Here is a 24307-nt window from a genome sequence, read left to right as displayed (position 1 = left end):
AGATATTCATATAGAGAGGGAGAGGAAGAAATAGAATTGTTTGGCATTAGGGTATCATTACAAGAACATCGTCTTCATTCATGGCCGCTCCTAAGAATCCTCTTCTTTTTTTCTCTGACTTCAAGCTCCGGGCTACGTGTCGGAATTCCCTGGTACAAACCAACTATGCTTGCGGCCCGGAGTTTCTACCTCCTTCCAGCATCCGTCGGCGATGCTCCTCCTCGAGTAAACTCTGCTTGCGCACGTACTCGAGTACGACTTCTTCTTCCGTTCTTTGCTTCGCTGCGTTCTCCGCACGCTCTTGTTCAGCCTGTTCGCTTTCGCGCAGAATGCGCTGCATTTCCTCGTCTTCATCTTCGGCGGGGATGTGAGAAAAACGATCAGTTTTACCTGTCCTTATGCTGCCCAAGCGGGTACTATAGCCATCTACAGGGGTATCAATGCCATCTACGACACCCGTTTGTTGCTTTGCTAGTTGTGCCAGGTGCGCGGTATGAGCATAGTCTTCTGGGAGGTTAGCATGGAGATGAGCGAGCTCTTTTGACTCTGCGATGATGCGCTGGTAGTCTTCGTCTTGGTTCGTATCCTCAGAGTTTGAATCCCATTCTAAGTCACTGCCGTGCTTGCGGGGCAATCTTGTCTCCAGAAGACTGCGGCGTAATGTCTCTTCGAGCATCTTTTGCTCTTCTTCTGTCACGTCCTTTTTGCCGGCTTCCGACATGCTGGCGGCCATGGCGCGGCGGATTGCTTCCTCTTCTTCTTGTTGAGTGGGATTGGTGCATGCATCAGCTCGCTCGAGTTCGGCGATTGAGGCGCGGATGGCTGATGCGATCAACTGGTCTTCTTCAGGGTTGCCGCGAGATGCTTCGGCGACTGAGGCTGCGATGGCTCGTTCTAGTTCACGCTGATCTTCTTCTTCTTCGGCCTTGAGTTGCGCCTCGAGTTCGGCTTGTGTTTGCTGAGGTGGGGCGCTTGTCTGGCTTCCGGTAGTAGGCGTGCCCTGGCGCCGGAGAGCGCGTGTTCTCTCAGCTTCCTGTTGACGCCAGCTGGGAATTGTAGACCGGATTTCGGGTTCAACGTCATGCCTTCTAGGCGGAACAGGATACTGGCTTAGGGGGCTATCTTGGTGAGCCAGATTACTCTGAATAAGAGGCTGACCACCGGCAGCATTGGCATGTGAGGTGAGCCTAGCCGTCCGCTCATTCTTCCGGTCTCTCTTTTGCTGCACGAGCGAATGTAGCGAGTCCATTTGCTCAGCACCAACGTTCCTCTTCTTCTTGATGCTGCCCTTCATGCCCTTCCATCTTGTGATGATTTCATCTCGCTCCTTCTGGGAAATTGTTGAAGCTTCCTCGTAGCCCTGTGCAATCCGTGCAGCGATGATATAGTTCTGCACATTCTGTCCCTTGTTCTTGACCGCTTCCTGATAAAGGCCCTTCATTGCATAACCAGGTACTGCCCATGCACCGCTCATCACACGGAAAGGTAGGCTCATGATACCCTGACCAACCCCTTTGACAAAGCCGATACCGCCTTCCTTCTTAGCGCCTTTGTATGGATCGGTTACGAGACCTGTGATGCCGTCGTACAACCCATACCCGAATTCCTGTTTCGACGTCAGCAAAGCCCAAACAAACGATTTCGTATCCTCAATACCTTAGCAGCTGTGCGCATGCCGCTTTGAAAGTCAGTCACTTTGTCAACCTGGCGAACTTCTGCTCCATAGAGTTTTGGTACGTTATGGAGCCCCTTGGCAACGTTCAATGAAAAGTCCATGGGTGACTTGACTCCAGCACTGATAATGCGTGCTAACCCCTTTCCAGTGTCTACAGTAGATTCGATATTCTCCGTTATTCCAGGTCGTTGTCCGCTACAACAAGCGGTGACCGAGCGAGATCCCGCATTGGAGCCGTTACGCTCTCTAGAGCGTGAACGCGAACCTTGAGTAGATTCAGAAAATGCTTGAGACATAAAACCAGATCTATGTGAAGGCGTACCGGGTGAGCCTGGAGTTCTGACTGCCGGGTTGCCAGCTTGAATCCTCGCCAGCTCGGCAGCGGCATCAGCTGCTGTAGGCGTCCTGTTTCCACTTCGACTCGGATTTTCAGTCTCAGCTGCCACGCTTCCACTGCCACTGCCATTGCTTTGAGAAGTGGATTCACCTCCTACTGCTTTCTGTTTACCCTTTTTAGACCTGCCGTCGGGGTGTATGTGCAGAAGTTTAAGGGTCTGAACGGGCATGTCGGCAACACCCATCATCATTGAAGTTGCCGTTCCCATCAAAGCTCCCGCGGCACCAGTAATTGGGTCCCAAGGACCTTCATCCGGAACGTATTCACGAGGACGGAAGCTAGAACCATCAATCAACGAAATCAATTGATCAAAAAAAGAACTTACAGCTTCATCTCGGAGAAATTGATTTCACCTTCTTGCGCCAGTACAGTAGCTGCTACAGCGCTCAACTTGACTTCTGTGCGTTTGACTCTCCATACAGCGGGGTTGTTTGGCTTGACTGCGCATCGTAGTTCATCATAATTAAGCATCTGGTGGAAGGATTGAGCCCCATTCTGGGTTCCATTCTCTTGCTTGATCTTGTCGCAAAGTTCCTGCGCCCGGTCGAGTGTTTCCGGCTTCAGCGCCTCTAGGATGGCCGCTGCGAGTTTCTCTGCAGTGAGGTCCTTGTAAGGAATAGGGTCAGGTCCAGCACCAGCACGTGCTACCATGGCCCCCCAAAAGGGCTGGTCTCCGAAAAAGGGTACGACAACTGTAGGTTTTCCTGTAGCAATTCCAGCTGCTGTGGTACCAGCACCGCCATGGTGTACAACAGCGGAGACACGTTTGAATAACCAATCATGGGGGCAGTTTCCAAGCATAAAAACACCATCAGGCTTTCCAATATCGTCAGCCCCAAGCCCACCCCAACCCTTGGACACTAGTGCTCGTTTTCCAGTAATCTTGACCGCGTCGAAAATCATCTTGGTCATGGCATTTGGGTCATCCACGACGATTGAGCCAAATCCAATATAAACAGGAGGCTCACCTGTGTCCAGGAACGATGCAAGATCCGGGTCGGGCGTGTAGTTGGAAGCAAGGTTGAGGAAGTAAAAGCCTGCAACGGAGATATGATGATTCCAGTCTCTTGGTTTCGGAATCAGTGCTGGTGACCAACAGTACGTAAAGGGAATTCTGAGTCTTGCGAGCACTGCTGGTCCCCAGACACCGCTGATTGGGTCCAAGCGAAGACTGTCTTTGCGAAATCTGTTGATGACGTCTCCAAGACCTTGCCAGGTCAGCACATCAACCATGAGGTATGACATGTAATTCGTAATTGTAGCATCCGCATTCGTAGATTGGATGTTCGCAAGTGGATGCGGGAATTGTTGTGTAGGTGACCAGGGCATGCTGTCTTAAACTCAGTATATGCGCATCAAAGATCCTGTCGTCAAACCTACGTGAACATCATATGGAGTGGGATTCCTAGCTTTTCAGCGCAATGTATGTGCCCGAAGCTCGGGGGGTTTGCAATGATGGCGTCGGCAACAAACGGCTTTCGAAGCTGCTCTGGCAATTGGTCTTCTATGCCCATCCACTCTTCCACTGTTTGCTGGAGGGGATCCACACCAAGACCATTGCCGGTCTCTATGCAGGATCTCCATGTTCCACTCAGAATCTCTGCGATGCCTCTCCTTCTCTTGCCAATGTCACCGCTTCGCAACGTATCAAAACCTGGCATCAAACCCGGGTTCTTCACCATAAATGCCATGAGCTCAGCCGGGTCACCGCCGATACTGAAAAACTCGAGTCCATTTTCGGCCACAAAGTCCTTGAACGTTGGATGCGTTGCTAGTCGTACTCGGTGACCATACGTCTCCTTGAGTACCTTTCCAAGGGCAACAAAGGGCTGAACATCGCCTCGCGACCCCACGACCTGTATGACGAGATTGAGTGGAGGTGGTGGTTGTTGGCCTGGTGCTCCGCCAAGAAATTCTGGAATGTAAGGCGGAGGAGGCACAGGATCTTCTTGCGCATGCGTAAGCTGACGTTGGATTTGCGGAAGAATGAGTTGCGAGAGGGTGTGGCTCTTTTGGTCTATTCGAATATTCACACGTCCATCATTCGCTACAACGGCGTTCGTCCCCAGCTCTTCGTTTTCTACTTGGCCTGGAAGTTCGCTGTATGCAGGGGGAAGCTCCTCAGCGGTTGGTGACGTTATGTTACTGATGTGTGCATTATCGGCATTTTGCTGTGAGCTTAAAGGTTCACTTTCAACAACGTCAGCATAGATTATAAGTTCCTTTTGAAACTAGCGATACTCACTACTGTTGCTGTGATGGTGGGGCTGTATCGCGAGTAGTAACGTCATTGCCCTGGGCGGGGCCCTTTGAACTCGACATGGTGTGACTACAGGGTTAGGGAAAGATGTACCATGAAAGAGCGACAAAACAAGAACAACAGGAGAGTAGGAGAGATAAAGAGAGACTGTTGCGATCGGCAGTCTCCTGGAATTACAAGAATGAGAAGCCTGTAATGCGGGCATGGGCGAGGCGCATGCGCAATGACACGGGGGTTCGGGGAAATATGGACGTGATTGGCTGTCAGTTTGTGTCAGGGAAAAAGACCAGTCTCACAGCCACATATAAGCGGGGCCTTAGTCCAGACGCCTTGATCCTAGGGTGCTGCGCCTTCAGAACCTGCGTATTTCTCGTAAGCCTACGTATTGACACACTCAGGACCTGCGTATCTCTCGTATAGCCGCTTAGTGAAACATTCAAGACCTGCGTATTTGTCGTAACTCTCCTTGTTGACACCTTTTACAGTCCACAGGCACGAGAAGCTCGCATCTAGCCGAGATAATTAATTACTATAGGCAATATGCCAGTATTAGTTAGAAACGATATGCACGTACAAATACGGCATTCCTAGGTAGGTATAGACTAAGGTAAAGTAGCATCCGTATCCCAGCCTCGAATATTGCGCTGAAACTATTATAGTACGCAGTGCTGCTAGACTTACAACGTGTAGATAGCTGCTTAGCACAAACCACCAGCTAAGGGTCAATGAGATAATCGTGGTACATTTTTACAGTGGTTCTGGATCACATGTTTTTGATTACGCCAATACAGACTGTTGTCTCAATACTTGATAGTAAAGTTCGTGCATCTGTCGAGAGTGTGCTTGTATTTGGCCTGTATCAACAGCAGCAGCAGCAACTAACCACTGAATTCTCCGAGCCTTTCTTGCCCAAGGCCAATTTTTGGTCCGTCACTTAAAATTGCCTATAGCCATTTTCAGTTACCGAAACCACTGTTAAATAAGCAGAAACAGGGAAAGAGCCTAAGATACCGAGCAAAAAATAAACAAACATGATTTCATTTCTTGTAATTAGGAGTTGTTGGTATGGAAAACTAAGATAGTCCTATATGCTACTAGTGCAGCATTTTTGATCACTTACGAAGCATTTACTACTTCTTTACTAGTTCCAACTAGCCGGCCTCAAGCATCGAGCTACATGACAACATCTCTTATCTCTATATTGTTGTCAAAGAACGGCAGTCACATACCAACTTATGACTCAGTGCCTCCACGCTCTTACAAGTTTTACAAATACGAATCCCTCAAATGGCTACGATTTTTGCCTTGGTCTATACTTGCAACCGAAAATACTTAAACCATTGATGTGCCACGCTTGGACCAAGTTGCGTGGTGGTCAGTGATCGTCCCAAGGCTGATAGGAATTGTCCTACTGATCAGTCTTCCTTATTTTCATCCATTTCACTTCACCACATCTCCGATGATAACCCGGGGATCTTCTACAGAGTTACCTAGCACGTCCTTGGCATGTGAAAAGGAATTCCCGAGAAATACCATAAGTGTAATGTGTACCGTTGGGAATGCAAACAGTATCACGCCGGCATACGGTCCCAGCTTCCTTCTGGAATCCTGTGCACAAACAAGACATGTTACTTTGTTTTAAACAAGTCAGCTAAAGTTCTCCTAACATCGATAAACCAAAAAGAAGATACGCATATGATTTCCTTGATTTTTCAAAACTGGTTTTCTTGCTTTTGGAACTAGGTGGGTCGTACAACGGCACGGTTTAGTGCTGATGCAACGACGGTGGAAATAAGGAGGCTGGCAATTGTTGAGTGTCACACTATGACCCCTTCCTTTCTTTTTTCCATAGTGTTCTGCAAGGGAGTATAAAGCAAAGGGTGTTACGCGTCGAAGTGAGCAAACCAGATTTATCTCAACCCCGTTCATCCCAGTCTCTTTACCTTGCAGTGAGCTGACTGGGCTTTTTTTTTCCTTTTTTCCCCTTCTGAATCTTTTGGTAAATAGAAGCCGCTTGACATATTCGCAATGTTTTCCTCTCTTTGCACAACGACAATACTACTATCATGTTTCATATGCGCCACAACCGCGCAGTCGAATGCCGCTGTGAATTCAGGCACTGCGAAATCAACCACTCCACCACCTCAGGATAACAAAGACGCCCTAGGATCATGGAGTCCGGTCATAGATTTCCCCATCATCCCCGTAGCCGCATACATCGTCTCCGAGTACCCGTCACCCACACGAATGCTCGTCTTCTCCGCATTCTCTCCCAACTCCTTCGGTGGCCAACGAGGCATCACGCAATTCGCAGAGTACAACCTAATCAACGGCACCGTCTCTAAACGTGAAGTATCGGAAACAAAGCACGACATGTTCTGCCCCGGCATGAGCTCCCTCGGCGACGGCAGCCTCATCGTGAGCGGCGGCGCCAACGCCGAAAAAACCAGCATCTACAAGCCCTTCAGCAACGAATTCGTCGCCGGCCCAGACATGAAAATCGCGCGCGGCTACCACGCCAGCACCATCCTGTCCACCGGCAACGTCTTCGCAATCGGCGGCTCCTGGAGCGGCCCCGTCGGCGGCAAAGCCGGCGAACTCTACGACGCCAAAGCAAACTCTTGGAGACTCCTCCCAGGCGCAGCCGTCAAACCAATGCTGACTACCGACCACGAAGGCGTCTACCGCGAAGACAACCACGCCTGGCTCTTCGCCTGGCGCAACGGCTCCGTCTTCCAGGCCGGCCCCAGCAAAGCAATGAACTGGTACTATACCGACGGAAAGGGGGACGTCAAGCCCGCCGGGATACGAAATTCCGCCAACGACGAAATGTGCGGCGTCAACGTCATGTACGACGTCGGCAAGATCTTCACGGCTGGAGGAGCGCAGTACTACTACCAAGCGCCCGCTCTGCGCGTCGCGCACATGATAGAAATCGACAAGGTCGGGGCCCCCGCAAAGGTACAGCGACTGCCGGATATGCGGCACGCGCGGGTCTTTGCGAACGTGGTTGTGCTGCCTGATGGCAAGATAATGGTGACAGGAGGTCAAGGGGTAGCCGAAGGCTTCACAGACTTGCAGCCCGTTTTCCATCCCGAATTGTTCGATCCGGCAACACGAACCTTCACCGAGTTGGCGCCTGAAGCCGTGCCGAGAAACTATCATTCTGTTGCAATTTTGTTGCCGGATGGAACGGTTTTTACCGGCGGTGGTGGGCTCTGCTGGGACGATGGCTCGGGGAGGGTGTCGGCACCGTGTCGTAATACGGTTGACCATCCTAACGGCCAGATCTTTACGCCGCCGTACCTTACTACTGGTGCGCCGAGACCGGTTATCGAGAGTGTTGCTTCGGCGAAGGTCGCGCCGGGTGGGCGGCTGGAAGTCACGATGAAGGGAAGTGCCAAGGGGGTTTCCTTTTCTCTGATTCGCATCGGAAGCGTCACGCATAGTATCAATACCGATCAGAGGCGTGTGCCGCTCGAGCCAAAGGTCGATGGTAATAAGGTTACATTGCCTATCTTGAATGATCAGGGCGTTATGCTACCAGGCATGTGGTATCTTTTTGCTGTTAGTGAAAAGGGCGTGCCGAGTATTGCAAAGACGATTCATATGCAACAGATTTGAGTGAGTCAAAAGATTTCGGTTACGTTTTGGCGTTGACGACGTAAACGATTACGAGAGTAATGATGCTGACGTGTAATGAGTCGAATTTTTTCCTTTGTCGCAACTGTGCGGCAAAGTTGTTCACTTTTTCCATTAATATTTACATTGGACTGACAGCATCTGCTGCTCAATGCATAGAAGCACGAGACGGAGATTGTCATGTACTTAGATACAAGAAACGTCATAGACTTACGATAGTTAATGAATTACAACGGTCCTCTTTCCATATCCTGCAGTGTATCCCGGGCACTGCCAGCCTCCGAGCCCTCATTCAATGCATTCGTCTTCTTCTCGGCCACGCTCTTTTCCTTCTTTTCCGCAGCTGGGGCTGGCGGAATCTGCGCAACCCAGAACTTTGGATACTGCCTCTGCAGGTTCATCAGAAGCACCGCGCTCACTAGTACTACAGACGAGCTAAGTAGCAATACGGGCAGGTAGTACCACCTCAGAGCCCAGATGTGCGGGTCGACGCAGGGAAGCAGTGCCGTTGCGCCTGCAGGTGGATGGGTTGTTTTTGTGAGATGCATGACGACCAGGGCAATGGCTGTTGCGAGTGAAGCTGCGAGCCATTGGAGACGAGGAAAAGGCTCGGTTTCGAGATCAAACTGGAAAATTGTGGCGATAATGACGCCAGTTAGGCCACTGAAGAAGTGGCCAAAGACCAGAGAACGTGGCTGGGCAAGAGGCACATCAATGGCGCCGTAGCAGAGAATTGCTGAAGCACCCTTTTGGAAAATATGGTCAGCTCACAGTGCTTTGCGAGTCGTGTTCTCGTGTCCAATTCCATGTTCTAAAATCCATCTCTTCCTCATTGTCTCATTGCAACGCTAAACCGCACGCGAGAAGACAGCGAAACATGACTTACAAATGAAGCGATGACGGGTGGTACAGCACGGCTTCTGAAGTAGTCTGTATGCCCGAAAATAGCCAAGATGGTGCTGAGTCCGCAAAAAGCGCCGATGAATCCCCACATGCAGACAAGCCATGTACGGGATGGTGGTAAGGTCTGTGATCGATACCCGAGCCAATGGCTTACGGCTGGCGGGAGACGCGCCAGGCCGCGCTGGATAGCTCGTTCAGCAGGAACGAGGGGGTCCCATATAGGCATCTTGGAGGCGAAAAGTAATTTCACGTGAGGAGTACCTGTGCGGCGAAAGCGGAGGCGGCGGCGAGGACGACAACGACGACGACTGAAACACAGGCTCAAACGGATAGCACCTGGATGTAGAAACCTGTTGGAGAGAGACGTAGCAAGGTCCAAGAGAAGTCAGGAAGCAGGAGAGCCAAGCCACGAGGAAGACGCAAGGAAGGAAAGCTTTGCGGAAAGCATGGACGCGTTAAAAGACTCTCAGAAGGAGGAACCGTCAGCAATGCACCCCAGATTCGTAGTGCGCGTGGCCGTCCCACTTTTTAATGCCACTAGCCCAGATCCCGCTGCGCCAGCCGCATCGGATCGTGAGTCCTGGTAAGGTTTTACTTTCCATGGCTGGCTGTGGAGCCTTCTGCCGTGCAAGAGCTTAAGCCACGTGTAGGCGCGAAAGACATGTCGAAATTGATAGACAGTCCATAAATCATACTGTATGTGGGAGACATGAATGTTCGACTGGCCTGCAGCACACATACCGATACTGTAGAGCTGTTTGTGTACATATAGACGATGATTTGTGATGCAGAGTAGTTAAATAGAACTAATTAGCTAATACCCCGACCTTGATCCACGTTTCGCGCGAATATCGCCGAGATATGGCCGTGACTGCTTTTCTAGACTATCTACACAATTACTGTGTATGTCGCCTCGTCCAGACTATCCAAGATGCCTCGCTACATCTATGGAATCCATTGCAAAAGCGATATATAAATATCCACACCATGTAAAGGGAAGGACCTCCTCTGATCACGGAGTAGCATCAAAGTCCAACTCTTCAAGCTCAGTGCTACAGCAATTCCATCAGCCACGACATTTTTTCGTCACCGATATCCTCCCACCTTCTGGATTCGCATCCTTACTCCTATAGCCTTTGTTGACTTGAAAACCCGATTCCCAAATCAAGCCTCGCGGTATGTTCTATTCATCTCCAACCAGCCCGTGCCTCTTCAGCCAGTCAGATACGGGTCTCTTGAGACATCGGAAAGAGTCAAAAATGACATTGGCTGGCTCTTCGAGCTTGGCTCACATCATGAAAAAAACAATGACTTTGATCACATCCCCTCGTCTGGAAATATCGATTGTGGGCACTTGACAACAAATGACACCCCTTGCAAGGAGACCCAGAGCCCCGAGAAATCCCACAGATACTTTTTCAAGCAAACTCTGGTGATTTCTGAGGGCCAAGACAAAGAAATCAACAATAGTTTCAGGGTTGTAGCGACGTGAATGCTCAGAACGAGTATCAGCAGGGTTATTCTTGCTATTACAGCACGCTAGCACTATCTGTTGAAACCCACCTGTGCGTAGCTCCATCGCTATCATCCCCACAGGTAGAGTAGATGCCCGCATTCCAGTTTGCGTTGACAACAGTAGAATCGCGCCGATCGAGAAGATAAAAATGTGCTTGATTGAGAGAAAGCAGAATGGGCAACAAAGAGGAGGGTATAGCTAAAACAGGTTATCACATAATCCGCGAATGTGCACATTGGAACTGTGATCAGTCATGAAAATACTTCCTTTTTTTTTCTTAAAACGTCGACCAAGACATTATCTATCAAAACGCCGGCAAAGATACACTAACAATCTAAACGATAGAATAAAATCCCCCCCCCCCAAAAAAAAAAGACAAAAACAAAAGCGAGTGTTACGCCATTACCTAGTCGCAAGTCGTGAAGGGCAATGAAGGATATAAAAAAAAGAGATACCATCTAGTGCTGGTGTCCAACATGCGAGCCACAAGCGCGACCAGTAATAGCGCGGGTAAGAATGTTACCAGGCTTCATGCGCTGGATGACGGGGTTGCTATCAAGCTTCTTGGACTCGGCCTGCCACTCGCTGGGCAAGAAAGTAGCAGACTCATCAGCAAAGACAGCGCGGCCACCGACCATGGTCATGAGGACCTTGTTCCTGGAGAGGGCATCATCGGGGACAGCAGCGGTGTCGAAGTAGTCCTTGTCGAGAATGAGGAGATCAGCAAACTTGCCGGCCTCGAGGGATCCGATGCTGGAGGAGCTGTTGAGGTAGGTGGCAGCGGCAGTGGTCATGCCCCTGAGCGCGGCCTCGCGGGAGAGAGCGGGCTGCTGGTCGAGACGGCCGACGAACTGGAGACCGAAGCTGGCGTGGGCGTTCTTGTTCGTGGGGTCGCCGGTACGGGTGACGCCGATGGCGAGGGCAAGGAAGGGGTCGAGAGGGTCGACGGGCCAGTCAGATCCGTATGCAACGAGGGCGCCGGCGTTGTTGAGTTGACCGGAGGATTGGGCAACGGCCATGCGCTCGGGTCCGAGGACGAGGGAGTTGTCGCCGGCCCAGTAGGTGGCCTTCTGGGCCCATTGATAGGAGGCGATGACGGGGATGCCAAGGTCTTGGAAGCGGTTACGGTCCTCAGCGGAGACGAGCTCGGCGTGGGCAATGCCAATGTCGTGGGGGGCAAAGGTCCTGTTCATCGCGGTGGCGACGTCGAGCATGGTTCGGACGGCCTTGTCACCGCTGGCGTGGACGTGGAGACCCATTCCGGCGTTCAGAGTCAAAGTAAGGAGTTTCTGGAGCTCGGTTTGGTTGGTGTTGGGAAGACCGACGTGGTTGCCTGGGACCCAGTTGCCCTTGGAATCTTTAATGAGGTAGGGGTTGAGGAGCCAGCTGGACTCGGAGGAAGAAGGCAGAATACCGTCAATGAAGAACTTGACGTTGCGCCACTGTTGGCCTGGAGCGGCGACGAGCTCCTCGTCCAACTGCTTCCTGCTCGCCACTGCTTGGCTTATGATGGTTGGGAAATCAGTGCTTCCAAAGATACCAAAGTTGTTGAAGACACGAGCAGTCAGCTCGTTGGTAGACTTGAGGCTGGACCAGGCTGTGTGTGGCGTCTGGAGTGCGTCCAAGAAGCTGGTGATACCCTTGCGGCGTAGCTGCGAGATGGCCGCAGTGGCGGCATCCAGCTGGGCAATGCCACGGTCTCCCATGAGAGCTCGGATGGGAACAACGGCGTTTTCCTCAAGCACACCAGTGAGGTCTCCCTTGGCATCACGTCTGATGTTACCACCGGGGGGGTTAGGTGTGTTGCGGGTAACATTAATGAGCTGAAGAGCTCTGGAGTTGACAAAAATGTTGTGCTGGCTGGAAGCAATGATAGCAATTGGCCGAGTCGTGTTGAGTGAGTCGAGCATGGACTTGTTGGCGTCTCCGTTCAGAGTCGTGAATCCTTCACGATCCCACTCAGTGACGGTCAACAGGCCATTCTGGCCAGGTTGCGAGTCAATGCAGGCTTGAATGATCTTGCGGAGGCCCTCTGGAGAGAGCTGCTTGAAGCGCAGAGTACATCCAAGCATTGCTCGGCCAGCATCGAGGGGGTGGATATGGGCATCGATCAGGCCAGGGATCATTGATTTGCCGTTCAGGTTGATCACCTTGGTTGAAGCTCCAACGGCGGGCTTGCAGTCCTCTTCTTTACCAACGCATGTGATTGTGCCATTTGTGACGGCCAATGAACCTGCGGTGATGGTGTTGCTTTTGTTGTCAAGAGTGTGAATAACTCCATTTACAAACACTGTATCGGCGACAGGCAGTGAGGCAGCACGAGGAATAGTGCTACTCAAAGCCGACCCTGCCAAGCTGGCAAGCAATAGGCCTTTGATAGCTTGAGACATATTGGTGTGATTTGAATGTCGAGTCGGTTATTATGAAAAGCAACGAGGAAAGCAAACTGTCTGGAGAGAGCAGAAGGTGTTGAGAACGAGGGAAGATCAAAGCTGGATGCTGATGATGCTCCTCTACTTTGCAACCATAGTTGACTTATATATTTGCCCAGCCTGCTACGAAAACAAGACTTCGTCTTGGAGCCTGCACTGGCTCTCCTGCACAGTCCTGCGCGTATGATGTGTAGAGCGTTTACACAAGGGACGCTAAGCTTCACAAAATACAGTATTATCCGAAATCCACCAGGCAGGGCCCTGTAGCTGCCCATACCCAAAGAACACGACGGTTACTATTTGCAGCGCCACATGGCACCAGTGTTCTTTCAGGATACTGGGAAATGATAGTCGAGTGCGCAGCAATGGTATATGCAGCTATAGTATACGAAGCTATAATACGCAACTACACGGGGGGTAGTCCTATACGCATCTATGGTACAACTCGCATGGGATTGCCTAAAACAGCTAGTCGCTACCGGATGTTAAAGGCTTAGCTTGATACCATGACGGACTTTCAGCCACATCCCTTGAAACCGGTGAGGCTTGTCTCTCGTACAGGCATGTTGTTGTGCCAAGTACTGTTGCACGTTAGTGCAATTAAAGTACAGGCTAGAACGTCTTGTCTGCATTGCTCAGGCTACTAGAAGTTGACAACTGGAAAGGAGAACTTGGATTTTGGATCTGTGAATGACTAGGACTAGGCCTATTTAGGTAATACATCTGACCATACATGCTGAGCCACAATTCTGACAGGTAGTAAGTACTTCCATAGCTGGTGAACACAAGCAGTCTTCTTGTGAGAACCCAGCCTCTGATTGTCGCCTATTTAGGAAGGTATTCTGCCTGTTAATCGACACTAGGATGGCCTTGGAAAGCCAGAAATGGCTCTCGCACCATGTCGGTCTGCGCACGTGCATCCGGGGCTGCCCTGAATTTCGGCCCGTATCCATCAGCATTGCGACCATTCGTCCTGTTTGATCATACGCCGGGTCCAGTCCCTCCTTGAATGTACAGAAATGTTGTAGTATGACTTGCATACGCACGCGAGGGCCCATGTGCCATCGGACCGTCTCCCGCCAAGCCGGAACCTACTTATTAAACTGGACCCCCAACGGGCGCTAAGCTGCGTAGCCAGGGATGTTACGTTGACGTTACGAAGACAACACTACGGTGCATTAGGATCAACCTCGACAACCGACGTTGGGCTTTCCTTTCCAAGACAAAGTCAAGACGTTATAAGGTGGTGTTGGTCGGGGCTTCAAATTCTTTGAGAGCAAAATATACGCCGGTGTGCGAAGCAGAGGCTTAGATCTACCTATATTGCCACTTGTACGGACTACGAGGGCTAGCTGCGGACCAACACTCTGTACATCGTACGAAAGGTACCTGCCAAGCCCTAATGTTGATTGGATGGGCCGTATACCAAGATGTTAGTAGACAATTTCTAAAACATCATTGAAGTGATCGGTGACAGTCATGTCTGCCCTATTTTCATAACTCGGGCAGAATGCCGCATAAAATCCTGTATAGGATCATTTCCAGTCGCCAATCCAGACGTCTTGGTGGCATTGCTACAATTTTGCCCCTAATGAGCTTCTGGGCCTGCGCAGAAAACGTGGAGAAACAGCAGGATCCTTACTAGTACAGGCTTGTCTCATACGCTTCTTCCGCCAAGTCCATACTCTAGACGGTGGGCTATGAGAATACCAAGGATTTCCTTATCCAGCTGTCGCTCTCCCTGAAGATCATTGTCGTGGACGATCAGCTTTCTGCATTGGGGCTGAAGGACCTGGGAATTCAGGCACAATGCATAAATTTCTGGGTGTCGTTTTTCTACGGAAATAGTTTTTGGTGCTATACTTTGCGGCTTTTCATCACTGGACGCAAGTGGCAGGACATCCGTCTCCCTGACCAGTATTGTGAACGTGTTGAAATTGTGACATATGTGTCGGGCGCTATGTTGTTCATATGTGCATATATCATTCTGTAATCATACACCAGGGACAAGAAAACTCACGTGGCTCTGGTCAGGCGTCAGTGTGTCACACAGGAATGGGTTTCAGTAAACTCTTAGCACGCAGAGTTTTCACCTCTTCATCTGCAAGTCTTGGTAACATGAACAGAGGTCTAGGCGAACGATATCAGACGATCATTTACGTCAAGAAGTCTTGTGTAGGCAGTCAGACGCTTGAGGCGGTGTCATACCCGTAAGGCTAGTCTCCGGTCTGACGATTTAGGTCCGCATACCGTTTTTTACAGCCATGTCCTAGCTGACAGATTCCTTGATAATCCTCCGTTCAGCCGCATACGTAGACCAGGATGGACACGGTCATCCGACGGATCGTTCTGGGTCTTCACAGCTGCCTAGGTATAAGGATCTGTAGCTGCGTGCTGGCAATCCTGCCATCGGTCCGAAATCACCATTTGGTGAGTCCGTGAAACCCAGCTAGTTGAATTCTTGCAGTAGGCTTCTCCGTTAATTCCATGACACACGGCCCGTATTGCAATTCGCCAAGACAACCGATGCACCGAGCCGAGTATACGCTCGGCTGATCCACTCTTCCGAGCGTTCGACTACTTATTAGTAGTACTCCGGTGTAGCCGCATGGTCACGCTCAATTTAGCGCATTTGTCATCTGGTCGAAATTAAACACGGTTGTATCTAACATGTTGAAATCGACTACAATGAGCACTCATTCATCAACTGTACATGCGTTCCTCATCTTCTCATGTTCATAAGCCTTGCCATTATATCGATAACACTGAATCTCGAACAAACTCAGATTTCATCGTATTAATTTTATGAAGGAAGATAGCCTATGGCAATAATGTCTCAGATGATATCTGAAGTGGATCACTGCCCTACTATCTAGAATAAAATAAATGGATCAAAACGAGCTCTGTAAGCAATATTATCAAAGTAGCACCATTTTTCCAAAATACTTTAGAATCAAGAATGCAAGAGTTATCCTTCTATTAGAAAACCCATTTTAGCCCATGTACCAAGAATAAATATACTCTTCCATACTTTCTCCATCGCCACCCAATCAACCCATTACCCAAACCCTTCGAAATATGGCCAGCCTCAGATCCTAGTGCTTACATACACCCCACCATCCAACTCGATGCACGCTGATTGGTCTATGACATCATGCCCCTCCCCCCCACTAACACAACAACACCAAACATCTTATCACAACCCCTCCTTCCCCCAATCAAACCATTTACAAAATCCCCACCCACTCACTTCTCTAATCCTCTCTCCCCCAAAGTCGTCCCTCCTAAGAAAAAAAATCCTCTTCTAATCCTTCATCCCCCGCCCACAAAAAAAACATCATCCAAAATGGTCAAATGCCCCGAATGCGACGCAAACGCCGATCTAACAAAAGACGGCGCATGGGCGCACTGCGCTTCTTGTAAGCTTTTACCCCCCCCTAAACCGCCAAAAGAATACACGTTTCTTTTGCTAAAAGTTTTGGCCGGAAAAAAAAGGTAATACGATTTTTCAGCCAGGAAAGGATGGGAGCCACTACCGAGGCGGGGGTAGCGGGTCGGGTGATAAGGAAGAAGAGAAGAAGAAGAAGGAAGAAAGTAGTAGTGAGAAATAAAGATGATGGCAAGAGGAGTTAGTAATAGGGCTTGAGTGGTGTGGTATGTGTGTGTGTGTGTGTGTGGCGCAAATCTACTTGCATATGCGGGAGCACGGTGGGGGGAAGTTGCGTGCGGGGAAGTTAGACGCGTCTGTGTTCCACCTCCCCGCGCGTTAGTAGGATATAACGGATAATGGTGGAGGGTAAGAGTGGGTTACGAAGATCAGCTCTCTCTTTTTTTTTTCTTCTTTCCTTGAAGAAAATTAAATAAACGCGTCTAGTAAGACTTTAAATCTTATTTCTTTGTTAAAACCCGCCTTTTTTTTTTCCCGTCAGTCATACATTTTTACATCTTTCCCAACAATTCTCGGCGAGACAAAAGCCAGCATAAAACGGGGGGTGGGAGATATATTTCCTTTCCCCCCCTCAAGCTTTTTCCGTAGTTATTCTACCTGTGTATATTCTTACACAAGAAAAGAAAGAAAAGAAAATGCAAAACCCAAACATAGTCCTGTACGCCCCTCACACGGCAAAACTGGAAGACAGACCCATCCCCACCCTCTCCTCCCCCCACGATGTCATGATACGGATAAATTACATTGGCGTCTGCGGTAGCGATGTGTGTTTCCCCCCCCCCCTCCTCCCTTCACCCTCGCACCAAAAACCCAAAAAATCCATGCCCCCCCCCCCTTTTTCTAACAAAAACAACCACAAGGTCCACTTCTGGCACCACGCCTCGCTCGGCAACGCCATCAACCCCCGCACGGGGATAACCATGGGCCACGAAGCCTCTGGCACGATCCACTCGACGGGGTCGCTGGTAACGCGCGTGGCACCCGGGGACCGGGTAGCGCTGGAACCCGGGCGGCCGTGCCGGCTTTGCCACGCCTGCAAGTCCGGGGCGTACAACTTGTGCCGTAGGATGCGGTTCGCGGCGTCGCCCGGACGCCCGGATACGCAGGGGACGCTGTGCAAGCTGTACGTGTTGCCGGAGGATCTGGTGTATAGGATTCCCGAGGAGCTGGGGCTGGATGAGGCGGTGCTGGTGGAGCCGTTGGCCGTCGGGGTGCATAGTGTTAGACTAGGAGATGTGCGGGCTGGGGAGACGGTGGTGGTCATGGGGGGCGGGACCGTGGGGTTGCTTTGTGCGGCTGTTGCGAGGCAGTTTGGGGCCTTGCGGGTTGTTGTTGTGGACGTGTTGGAGGGTAAGCTGGGGTTTGCGAGGGGGTATTTGGGGTGTGACACTTTTCTTGCAAGGGGGGAGGAGAGCGCGGAGGAGGGGGCGGAGAGGTTGTTGAGGACGTTTGGGTTAGGGGTTGAGAGCGTGGATACGGTTATTGAGGCTTCGGGGGCGGCCAAGAGTATTGAGATGGGCATTTTGGTGCTGAGGCCTGGGGGGAAGTTTGTACAGACGGGCTTGGGCAGGGCCAAGGTCGAGTTTCCGATTGTGGCCATGTCGCAGAAGGAGCTCATGGTTAGGGGGTGTTTTCGGTATGGGCCTGGTGATTACGATTTGGCGATTCAGCTGTTGGATAAGGGGCTAGTCGACGTAAAGCCCCTTATCAGTTCGGTGACTCCGTTTGAGCAGGCGACGGAAGCGTGGGAGAAGACATCGAGGGGCGAGGGAATCAAGAACCTCATCCAAGGCGTGGTTTAGCTGTTTGTGAGGGGCATACTTGAAATATATATCGTATGGACCTGGGCATCACACAAATCCTCTCATCTAGTCACCATGTCTCCTCTTTCTCTTCTTTCCCGCATTGCTCTTTACCTCTCGCTCATCACCGCCCTCTTTCGTAATTCCCGGCAGTGGAAAAACAAATGTCTCCATCTCCTCGCCATGAACAGCCCAAATACCATTGACCCAGCCCAAATTTCTCAGACAGCGATTCCGTTGGTCCCGGGCTCTTGTAACACCAATATCATCGCATACTTCAACCTTTAGGCTCACCAGCCGCTCTTTATCGTAATCATTTCGACCATTGTCGAAGCTTGCAAAAACCTTTATTGGTTCGTCGTGAGGAAGATAACCAGTTGACTGACTGGTTCCTACATACGGCCCAGGTGAGATGAAAAGAGCGACCGGCTCTGAATCTGGAGGCGCGGAAGCAAGTCGTGCAAGGCGAAGCTCCTCCTTGTTTACAAGAGCTCGATAGATTGCGTACATATTATCCAGTACATAAGACGTGGATAAATAACCTTCCCCTGGGCGTGGCGGGTGCTGATCCAACTGGATGTGTCTGCGCATGTGCCTGACAAGCTTGCCATCCCCCAGCTTGTCCATAAGTATTTCAAGCACTTGGCAAGCAACGTCGTCAAGTTTGCGCCTTCCGGTCTTCCGCTCTGGAGGCGACCAATTCACCGTGTCTAACTCTGTGAGAAGAAGCAAATCAGATCGATTCCCCTCATCATCTAATTGCTTGTCGGATATCAAATCGAAAAGGTATCCTTTTGTCTCGATTCCACGGCGGGTGATGATTGGCGATACGAAGCGACAGCGATCGATAAATGTTTGATGACGTATCCGGCCCGGGGCGGTGAAAAGAGATTGGCAAGCGTTGAGGTATGACGGTAGTGTGTGGCTTAGAATATTGGCTTCAGTAGGAAATTCAGATGAGCGATCAAGCAAAGGCCATTTGACTGGCACCCCTGGGATATTCTTGAATATTTCTCCATTCATCAAGATTACGGTGAGAAGAGCTGCAGAAAGACTGTAGGTCCCAGATTCAACCAATGGTGATCCCTCTCCGGTATTGAGCCGCTTTTTGAACTTCAAAGCGTTGGCAAGTATGGCGATTCTATCCGACTCGCTCTCTAACCAGCGGCTACTAATGTCATCGAGTACACTTGCAGTCGTGGTTGGATACGCGTAGATCTTGGTGTAGTCGGACTGTGTGCTGGACTTGCTCGCCTCACTACCAAAACTTGACTCGACATCACAGTGACGTGGAACACACTGTATTGTCGCTGTAAGGTCCAGGTTATGAATGATCTTATTGCAAATGTTGTACTGCGTCACTTTTGCCAAGATCTCGGTACTAGGCCATCGTACTTCACCCGTGGTACACGCTCGACAAAACATTGTCACAGTTTGTCGGAAATCCTTGAGCCTTACCTGAAGCTCGCCTGGTATTTTCCCAAATTTGTATTGACCACTCTTATCGAGCCGCAGATTATATGGGATGAGCAACACCATCTTCTGGGACGCAAGATGGTCTTCTTGGAAGATCCAGCCGCGCGACCAGCGGGGATCGCTGAGGATGTGAAGAATCAACATCTGCACGGCGGTGACGTCGACCTCTGGTCGCAGTTTTAGATTTTCCTCGTCTTCGGCATCGACAAAGAGAGACTTGGAAAGCAGATTCGACAGCATATCGATCTCGCGTTGGTCTTGGATCTCGACAGTTAGTATGCCGACAGAATGTGTGCTATCACCGTAGACCATGTCCATGACCTGAACACCAAGCTCTTGGTCTTTCGGCGACGTGCGCTTGTCTTCCGGCCGTTGGTATATGCATTCTATGTCGACCCATAGTCTCGTAATTTTGACACTTTGTGCATATCGGACAACCCGGTCCATGTAATGGTCCGGAAATCCACTCTTATGGGACGTTTTACCTGGTCGTTTGATCTGGTAGCGGAAAACAGGCGGATTCATAGTACTAGAGACGGATTTTGGGCGAGCCTGAGGCCATTTGTAAGAGACGGCAATATACCTATCGCCATTATCGTCTTCCCGTTTTGTGATGGGAACATCGTAGGATGGTGGTATTCGTTCAAAGAGCGGATCCTTCTCTTCTGACTGCGAATAAAGGCGTTCCTGCTTCAACCGTTCGGTCTGCAAGTCTGGAACTTTTGAAATGTCGAGGAAGCGCAAGTTTTCTGCCCACTTTTCAGACTCCCTTCGGTCACATTGGTACTCTTGGATCTCCAAGAGTTGATTACGGAACGCGTCAATGTCATTGTTGAAGATTTCGCCAAAGGTCTTGTGGAGATCATTCTTCATTGCGACAGCGAGTGAGACAAGGGTGAATTACAAAGAGATTTATGCGGTTGGTTGAGGGCAGCAGCGAAGGAACGTGTGCGGCTGAAACGCGTGCAAGCGCGTCTTCACGTGAAGGCTTGGCATCGCGCTGTCGTGACCGGATGCAAAGGGTCGGTCAATCAAAAGTAAGCATGCTTTAGCTCGTATAAGGGCTGGCCCTGCATGAGTTTAAGAGTAAAACTAGTGTCACATGAGACGTGTATTGCATGTGGACAAGCAAAAAAGATGTATCCACATCCACAAACAAGGCTGTAGTTGGGCAGCAGTCAATGTTTGATGTTGATGCCATTCGACGAGATATACAAATACACCTACGCATCAAGGAAACAAAATTCGTACACATCCATTTACAGCTTCGCCTTCGCATCCCCGACGTTCGCCTTCTTCAGCACCGCCTCCAACTTGGTCGCCTTCATCACATTGCCCTTAACCTTGAGCTTCCCACTCATAAACAGCTTCTGCGCATTCGCCTTGCCCAAAACCAGCTTGCCAAACTCCTCTTCGGGGAGCGTAAGCGTCACATCGGCTTTTTTGCCTGAGGGCGCCGCACCCTCACCAACGGTACCGCTCTCCTTGAGGTCAAGGTACCATTGTTTTTGCTCGCCGGCCTTGTTCTTGAGGTTGAAGGAGAAGATGGCGCCGCCGGTTTTGATGGCCTCTTTGCGCGCGGCCTCGGTGGAGAGGGCGCTGGCGATGTGGTCGAAGGCGATGGAGGCGGGGAATGCGTCTGGGGAGGGTTAGATGTGTTCGGATTATAGGCTTGGGACGCGGGTGTTTTTGTACCGTTCTTGAGAGACATGATGGCTATATGTGTGTATGTGTGTGTGTGTGTATGTATGCGCGATGTTATGTCGTGTTTGCAGAAGCTCCAGGCTACTTGTTGCAGATGTTGATGGGTGGGCGCACAGAAAGCGAGTTGGGGTGGGCGTGTGGAGAAATGCAAAGGGGGCACGGGGACAACGGGTATATAAAGGCGTCTGGAAGCTTGTGAGAGGGATGATGATGTGATTGTCCGCGAGCCGTGAATCCGGGGAAATGACCTCAAGCATGTGAATGCGATCAGCCAAGACCCCGTGGGACTTCATATGATCAATGCCGAGGCATTGCCGCTTTGGGGCTGAGCACGTGGATACGGGTTCGGGAGCGCTAAACTCTGTTGGTGCGAACGTCTCGCATCTCTTGCCGTTATTTGCGTGGTGAGGTCCAGGGTGTATGTACATGCGAGTAATTTTGAGTTTGGTAACAACATCAAGACAAGGCATAGAAGAATAAAAAAGAGATTGTTCTATTCGTGAATCATAATATGTATGGGCTAGTCTTTTATGCAATCATGAAATCGTAAACAAACGTATAGTCGTAAAAGGCCATCATCGTCATCATCTAGACATGCGCACACCAACAACCCAACAGAGTAAAAAGAAACCAATGACAAAGGAAAATCTAAAAACGACAGGACAGGTCTATCGACCCAAGTAGAAGAGGTGAGAGTCATGACAAGGAAAAAGCAAAAAAAAGAACGAAAGAGGAGAGAAAGGGATATACCACCATCGACACTAGCCAACATCAACACGCCATAACCGCGCCACCACCCTGCTTCCACCCAGAAAGATGAAGCAACCGCTTGCTCCCACCCCAAAAGCTATCCTTGTTATTATTGGGCGCCATGCCGCTCTTATGCCTCGGTCGGCCCAACCACCTGGAAAGCGCATGCTCCCTCCTCTCGCGTCCACTCGCCATCTCAATCGCGCTCTCAACCTCCTGCATCAGGGGCCCCATAATCCTGGGCTCGGGCGGCGCAATCTCAACCGGCGACAGCATAATCGGGACATCCATGACTTCCTCCTTGTACTGCTTCCAGCTGTCGCTACCGGAGATCCATGTGAGGGGCTCAAGGGCAATGTCCCAGTCGCCCTCGCGGAGCTTGACGTCTTCAAAGTTGAATTCGCGGAGGGTGCTGTTGTGCTTGAGGATGAAGTCGGTGATTTGGTAAGAGTCCATGATGGCGTTTTCGAGTTCCATGATGCGCAGGCGGGGGAAGGTGAGGGGGCGGGGGCCGTGGGGGAGGGTGCGGAGAGAAGGGTGCTGGGTGCTTTGGTCTTGGGTGGGGAGCATACAGGGTTCGAGGTCAAGGGATAGGGGGGAGGGTCCGCGGGCGCCTTTCCAGCGGAAGAAGACGCGGGTGAGGTTGCGCGAGAGGGTGGCGAGGTAGGCGTGTAGGATGCGGAGGTGTTCTAGAGATTGAGTGCGGGTTCGGAGGGATGTTGATGCAAAGGGCACGCTCTCCATGCAGATGGAGAGCCGGCGGATCTGTCGCCAGCGCTTGGCGGACGATGGTGTGCTACCTAAGCCGTGCATGGGGTGGAGGTAGAGTAGGCCGCCTGGGTGGATGGGAAGAAGTGACAGAGCAGAGAGGCTGTACAGTGGCGCGCGCTCAATGGCAATGCGAAGGGAGATGAGGGCATAATCTACAACACCACGGCGATGCCTATGTGCACCGGTAGATGCGGGGCACGAGACTTTGAGATGAGTGAGGTTAATGAGTTCGGAAAAGGCAGCGCAAAAGGCAGGAACGTTAGTAGCCGCATGAAACAGGGGCGGGTACTGCTTGATGAGCAGATCTTGCATCTCCCAGGTGCCGTACTTGGGTGCCTTGTCCTTGGCTGGACCACACTGCGGGACTTGAACTTGCGGCTCATAGAGGAATTGCTTCTCTGTGCCAGTTAATGGGTCGATGATGGGGGGTAGGCAGGTCTCTGGGGTATGGGGCATGTAAAAGGTAAAGGTCTTGACATGGCGACCTATCCTTGAAAGCGCATCCATGCGCGCAGGCTTGGTAAAGGTGGAAGTCTTGAACGTCACAGTCATCTTTTCAAAGAGTCGCGGTGCGGCCTTTGACGAGAAGTCGTGGCATACAAGGCGCAAGTTGGCTAGGTCTTCAGCCTCGACGCGGTTAAGAACATTTTCGCGACAGTCATCGTTGAGCCAGAAGCGCAAGAAGACGGAGCTCGTAGAGAGCACCAGGTTGCAGATGGAGCCATTGGACGGGATTGCTTTGGTTTTGTTAACATGCGTGAGTGCATGGTCACGGCAGAGGGCTGCTTACATCTTCCATCAGCGCTCGTCACTGGACTAAGTGGAATTTCACCAAATAGCAGCTTGGAGCTTGATCGCGACACAGTAGTAGCAGCGCTGCCATGGCTGTTGTGGCTTGCTCCCGAATTCGATCGTTTCAGCGGCGGGGGTGTTCGTCGCTGTGAGTACATTTTGGGTATAGTGGATGGTGTGGCATGCAAAAGCGGGTATCGATTGGATGCAGGGTGGGTATAAATCCGTCACGGAATCAATCTCGTAGTGAATTTCAAGAATATTGTGAGAGTCGTGTCAAACATCCAGCATTCGAGCAAGGCAAGAAAAAAAGAGTAAAAGTCGTCAGGAAACAAGACGAGAGCAAGGCCATGGCCGTGGTCGAAACGGTATTTACCTTGTCTGGCCATGTTGCCAAAAGCGGGGCGGGCTCCACGCTACACGCGAGCATGCAAGTGTGAGTCAACGATGTGTTCCCGTAGGGGCCAACGGGGTTGCCAGCAGATGTGCAGGCGTTAAGGCAGAGTCGGTGCAGAATTGATGGGAAAACACGACTATGTCGCGGTGCGAGGACGTGTATATATGGTGTTTGACGCGACGATTCGACCAAGTGGCCGAGTGTACCTGCAGCCAAGGCCGGGCTTGAAACAAGTCGACGCGGGCGGCCAATGGGCGGACGAGGCGCAAGAGAGGGTGCATGGCGCACTCGCAGTAGTCGTGCATGGTGTTGGCGGCCATGTCGAAGAAGCGGTGGCTGGCC

General features: G+C 50.9%; 8 protein-coding genes across 8 annotated transcripts; 2 read left to right on the top strand and 6 right to left on the bottom strand.

Moving 5' to 3' along the window:
- Window positions 1-11: 11 nt before the first annotated feature.
- On the bottom strand, window positions 12-4439 carry PSV08DRAFT_211341 (glycosyltransferase). The gene is made up of 5 exons (XM_014222403.2): window positions 4318-4439; window positions 3453-4262; window positions 2398-3402; window positions 1657-2350; window positions 12-1606 (listed from the first exon to the last, which is right to left on the bottom strand). The coding sequence occupies exons 1-5, from the start codon at window positions 4392-4394 to the stop codon at window positions 164-166; spliced, it is 4029 nt and encodes a 1342-aa protein (XP_014077878.1). The 5' UTR covers window positions 4395-4439; the 3' UTR covers window positions 12-163.
- Window positions 4440-6360: 1921 nt separating this feature from the next.
- Window positions 6361-7956, top strand: PSV08DRAFT_190645 (uncharacterized protein; the record flags this gene model as incomplete). The annotated part of the gene is made up of 1 exon (XM_014222402.1): window positions 6361-7956. The coding sequence occupies one exon, from the start codon at window positions 6361-6363 to the stop codon at window positions 7954-7956; it is 1596 nt and encodes a 531-aa protein (XP_014077877.1).
- A 245-nt stretch (window positions 7957-8201) lies between these two features.
- PSV08DRAFT_366373 (HPP family-domain-containing protein) lies at window positions 8202-9298 on the bottom strand (the record flags this gene model as incomplete). Its single annotated transcript, XM_014222401.1, has 2 exons — window positions 8861-9298; window positions 8202-8720 (listed from the first exon to the last, which is right to left on the bottom strand). Exons 1-2 carry the CDS (start codon window positions 9101-9103, stop codon window positions 8202-8204), a joined length of 762 nt encoding a protein of 253 aa, XP_014077876.1. The 5' UTR covers window positions 9104-9298.
- Window positions 9299-10851: 1553 nt separating this feature from the next.
- PSV08DRAFT_232065 (amidohydrolase family-domain-containing protein) lies at window positions 10852-12820 on the bottom strand (the record flags this gene model as incomplete). Its single annotated transcript, XM_014222400.1, has 1 exon — window positions 10852-12820. The coding sequence occupies exon 1, from the start codon at window positions 12781-12783 to the stop codon at window positions 10852-10854; it is 1932 nt and encodes a 643-aa protein (XP_014077875.1). The 5' UTR covers window positions 12784-12820.
- Window positions 12821-16908: 4088 nt separating this feature from the next.
- On the top strand, window positions 16909-18075 carry PSV08DRAFT_382342 (chaperonin 10-like protein; the record flags this gene model as incomplete). The annotated part of the gene is made up of 2 exons (XM_014222398.1): window positions 16909-17037; window positions 17134-18075. The coding sequence occupies 2 exons, from the start codon at window positions 16909-16911 to the stop codon at window positions 18073-18075; spliced, it is 1071 nt and encodes a 356-aa protein (XP_014077873.1).
- A 66-nt stretch (window positions 18076-18141) lies between these two features.
- Window positions 18142-20424, bottom strand: PSV08DRAFT_366370 (uncharacterized protein; the record flags this gene model as incomplete). Its single annotated transcript, XM_014222397.1, has 1 exon — window positions 18142-20424. The coding sequence occupies one exon, from the start codon at window positions 20422-20424 to the stop codon at window positions 18142-18144; it is 2283 nt and encodes a 760-aa protein (XP_014077872.1).
- Window positions 20425-20696: 272 nt separating this feature from the next.
- On the bottom strand, window positions 20697-21394 carry PSV08DRAFT_366369 (SCP2 sterol-binding domain-containing protein). Its single transcript, XM_014222396.1, has 2 exons — window positions 21247-21394; window positions 20697-21190 (listed from the first exon to the last, which is right to left on the bottom strand). The coding sequence occupies exons 1-2, from the start codon at window positions 21260-21262 to the stop codon at window positions 20811-20813; spliced, it is 396 nt and encodes a 131-aa protein (XP_014077871.1). The 5' UTR covers window positions 21263-21394; the 3' UTR covers window positions 20697-20810.
- A 632-nt stretch (window positions 21395-22026) lies between these two features.
- PSV08DRAFT_382341 (uncharacterized protein) lies at window positions 22027-23726 on the bottom strand (the record flags this gene model as incomplete). The annotated part of the gene is made up of 2 exons (XM_014222395.1): window positions 22027-23513; window positions 23567-23726. The coding sequence occupies 2 exons, from the start codon at window positions 23724-23726 to the stop codon at window positions 22027-22029; spliced, it is 1647 nt and encodes a 548-aa protein (XP_014077870.1).
- Between the last annotated feature and the right edge of the window lie 581 nt (window positions 23727-24307).

This window comes from Bipolaris maydis, assembly GCF_028858645.1.
Source record: "Bipolaris maydis strain C4 unplaced genomic scaffold PSV08scaffold_17, whole genome shotgun sequence".
In the NCBI taxonomy this organism is placed as follows: Eukaryota; Fungi; Ascomycota; class Dothideomycetes; order Pleosporales; family Pleosporaceae; genus Bipolaris; species Bipolaris maydis.
The sequence above is the reverse complement of the archived record's forward strand: the minus strand, read 5'-3'. Positions and strand labels throughout refer to the sequence as shown.

Coding starts and splice junctions, on each gene's coding strand:
- PSV08DRAFT_211341 (XM_014222403.2), bottom strand. CDS start 4,394: ATGTCGAGTTCAAAGGGCCCCGCCCAGGGCAATGACGTTACTACTCGC. Junction 3,403..3,452: donor CCACTCCATATGATGTTCAC/GTAGGTTTGACG, acceptor AGTTTAAGACAG/CATGCCCTGGTCACCTACAC. Junction 1,607..1,656: donor GCATGCGCACAGCTGCTAAG/GTATTGAGGATA, acceptor ACGTCGAAACAG/GAATTCGGGTATGGGTTGTA.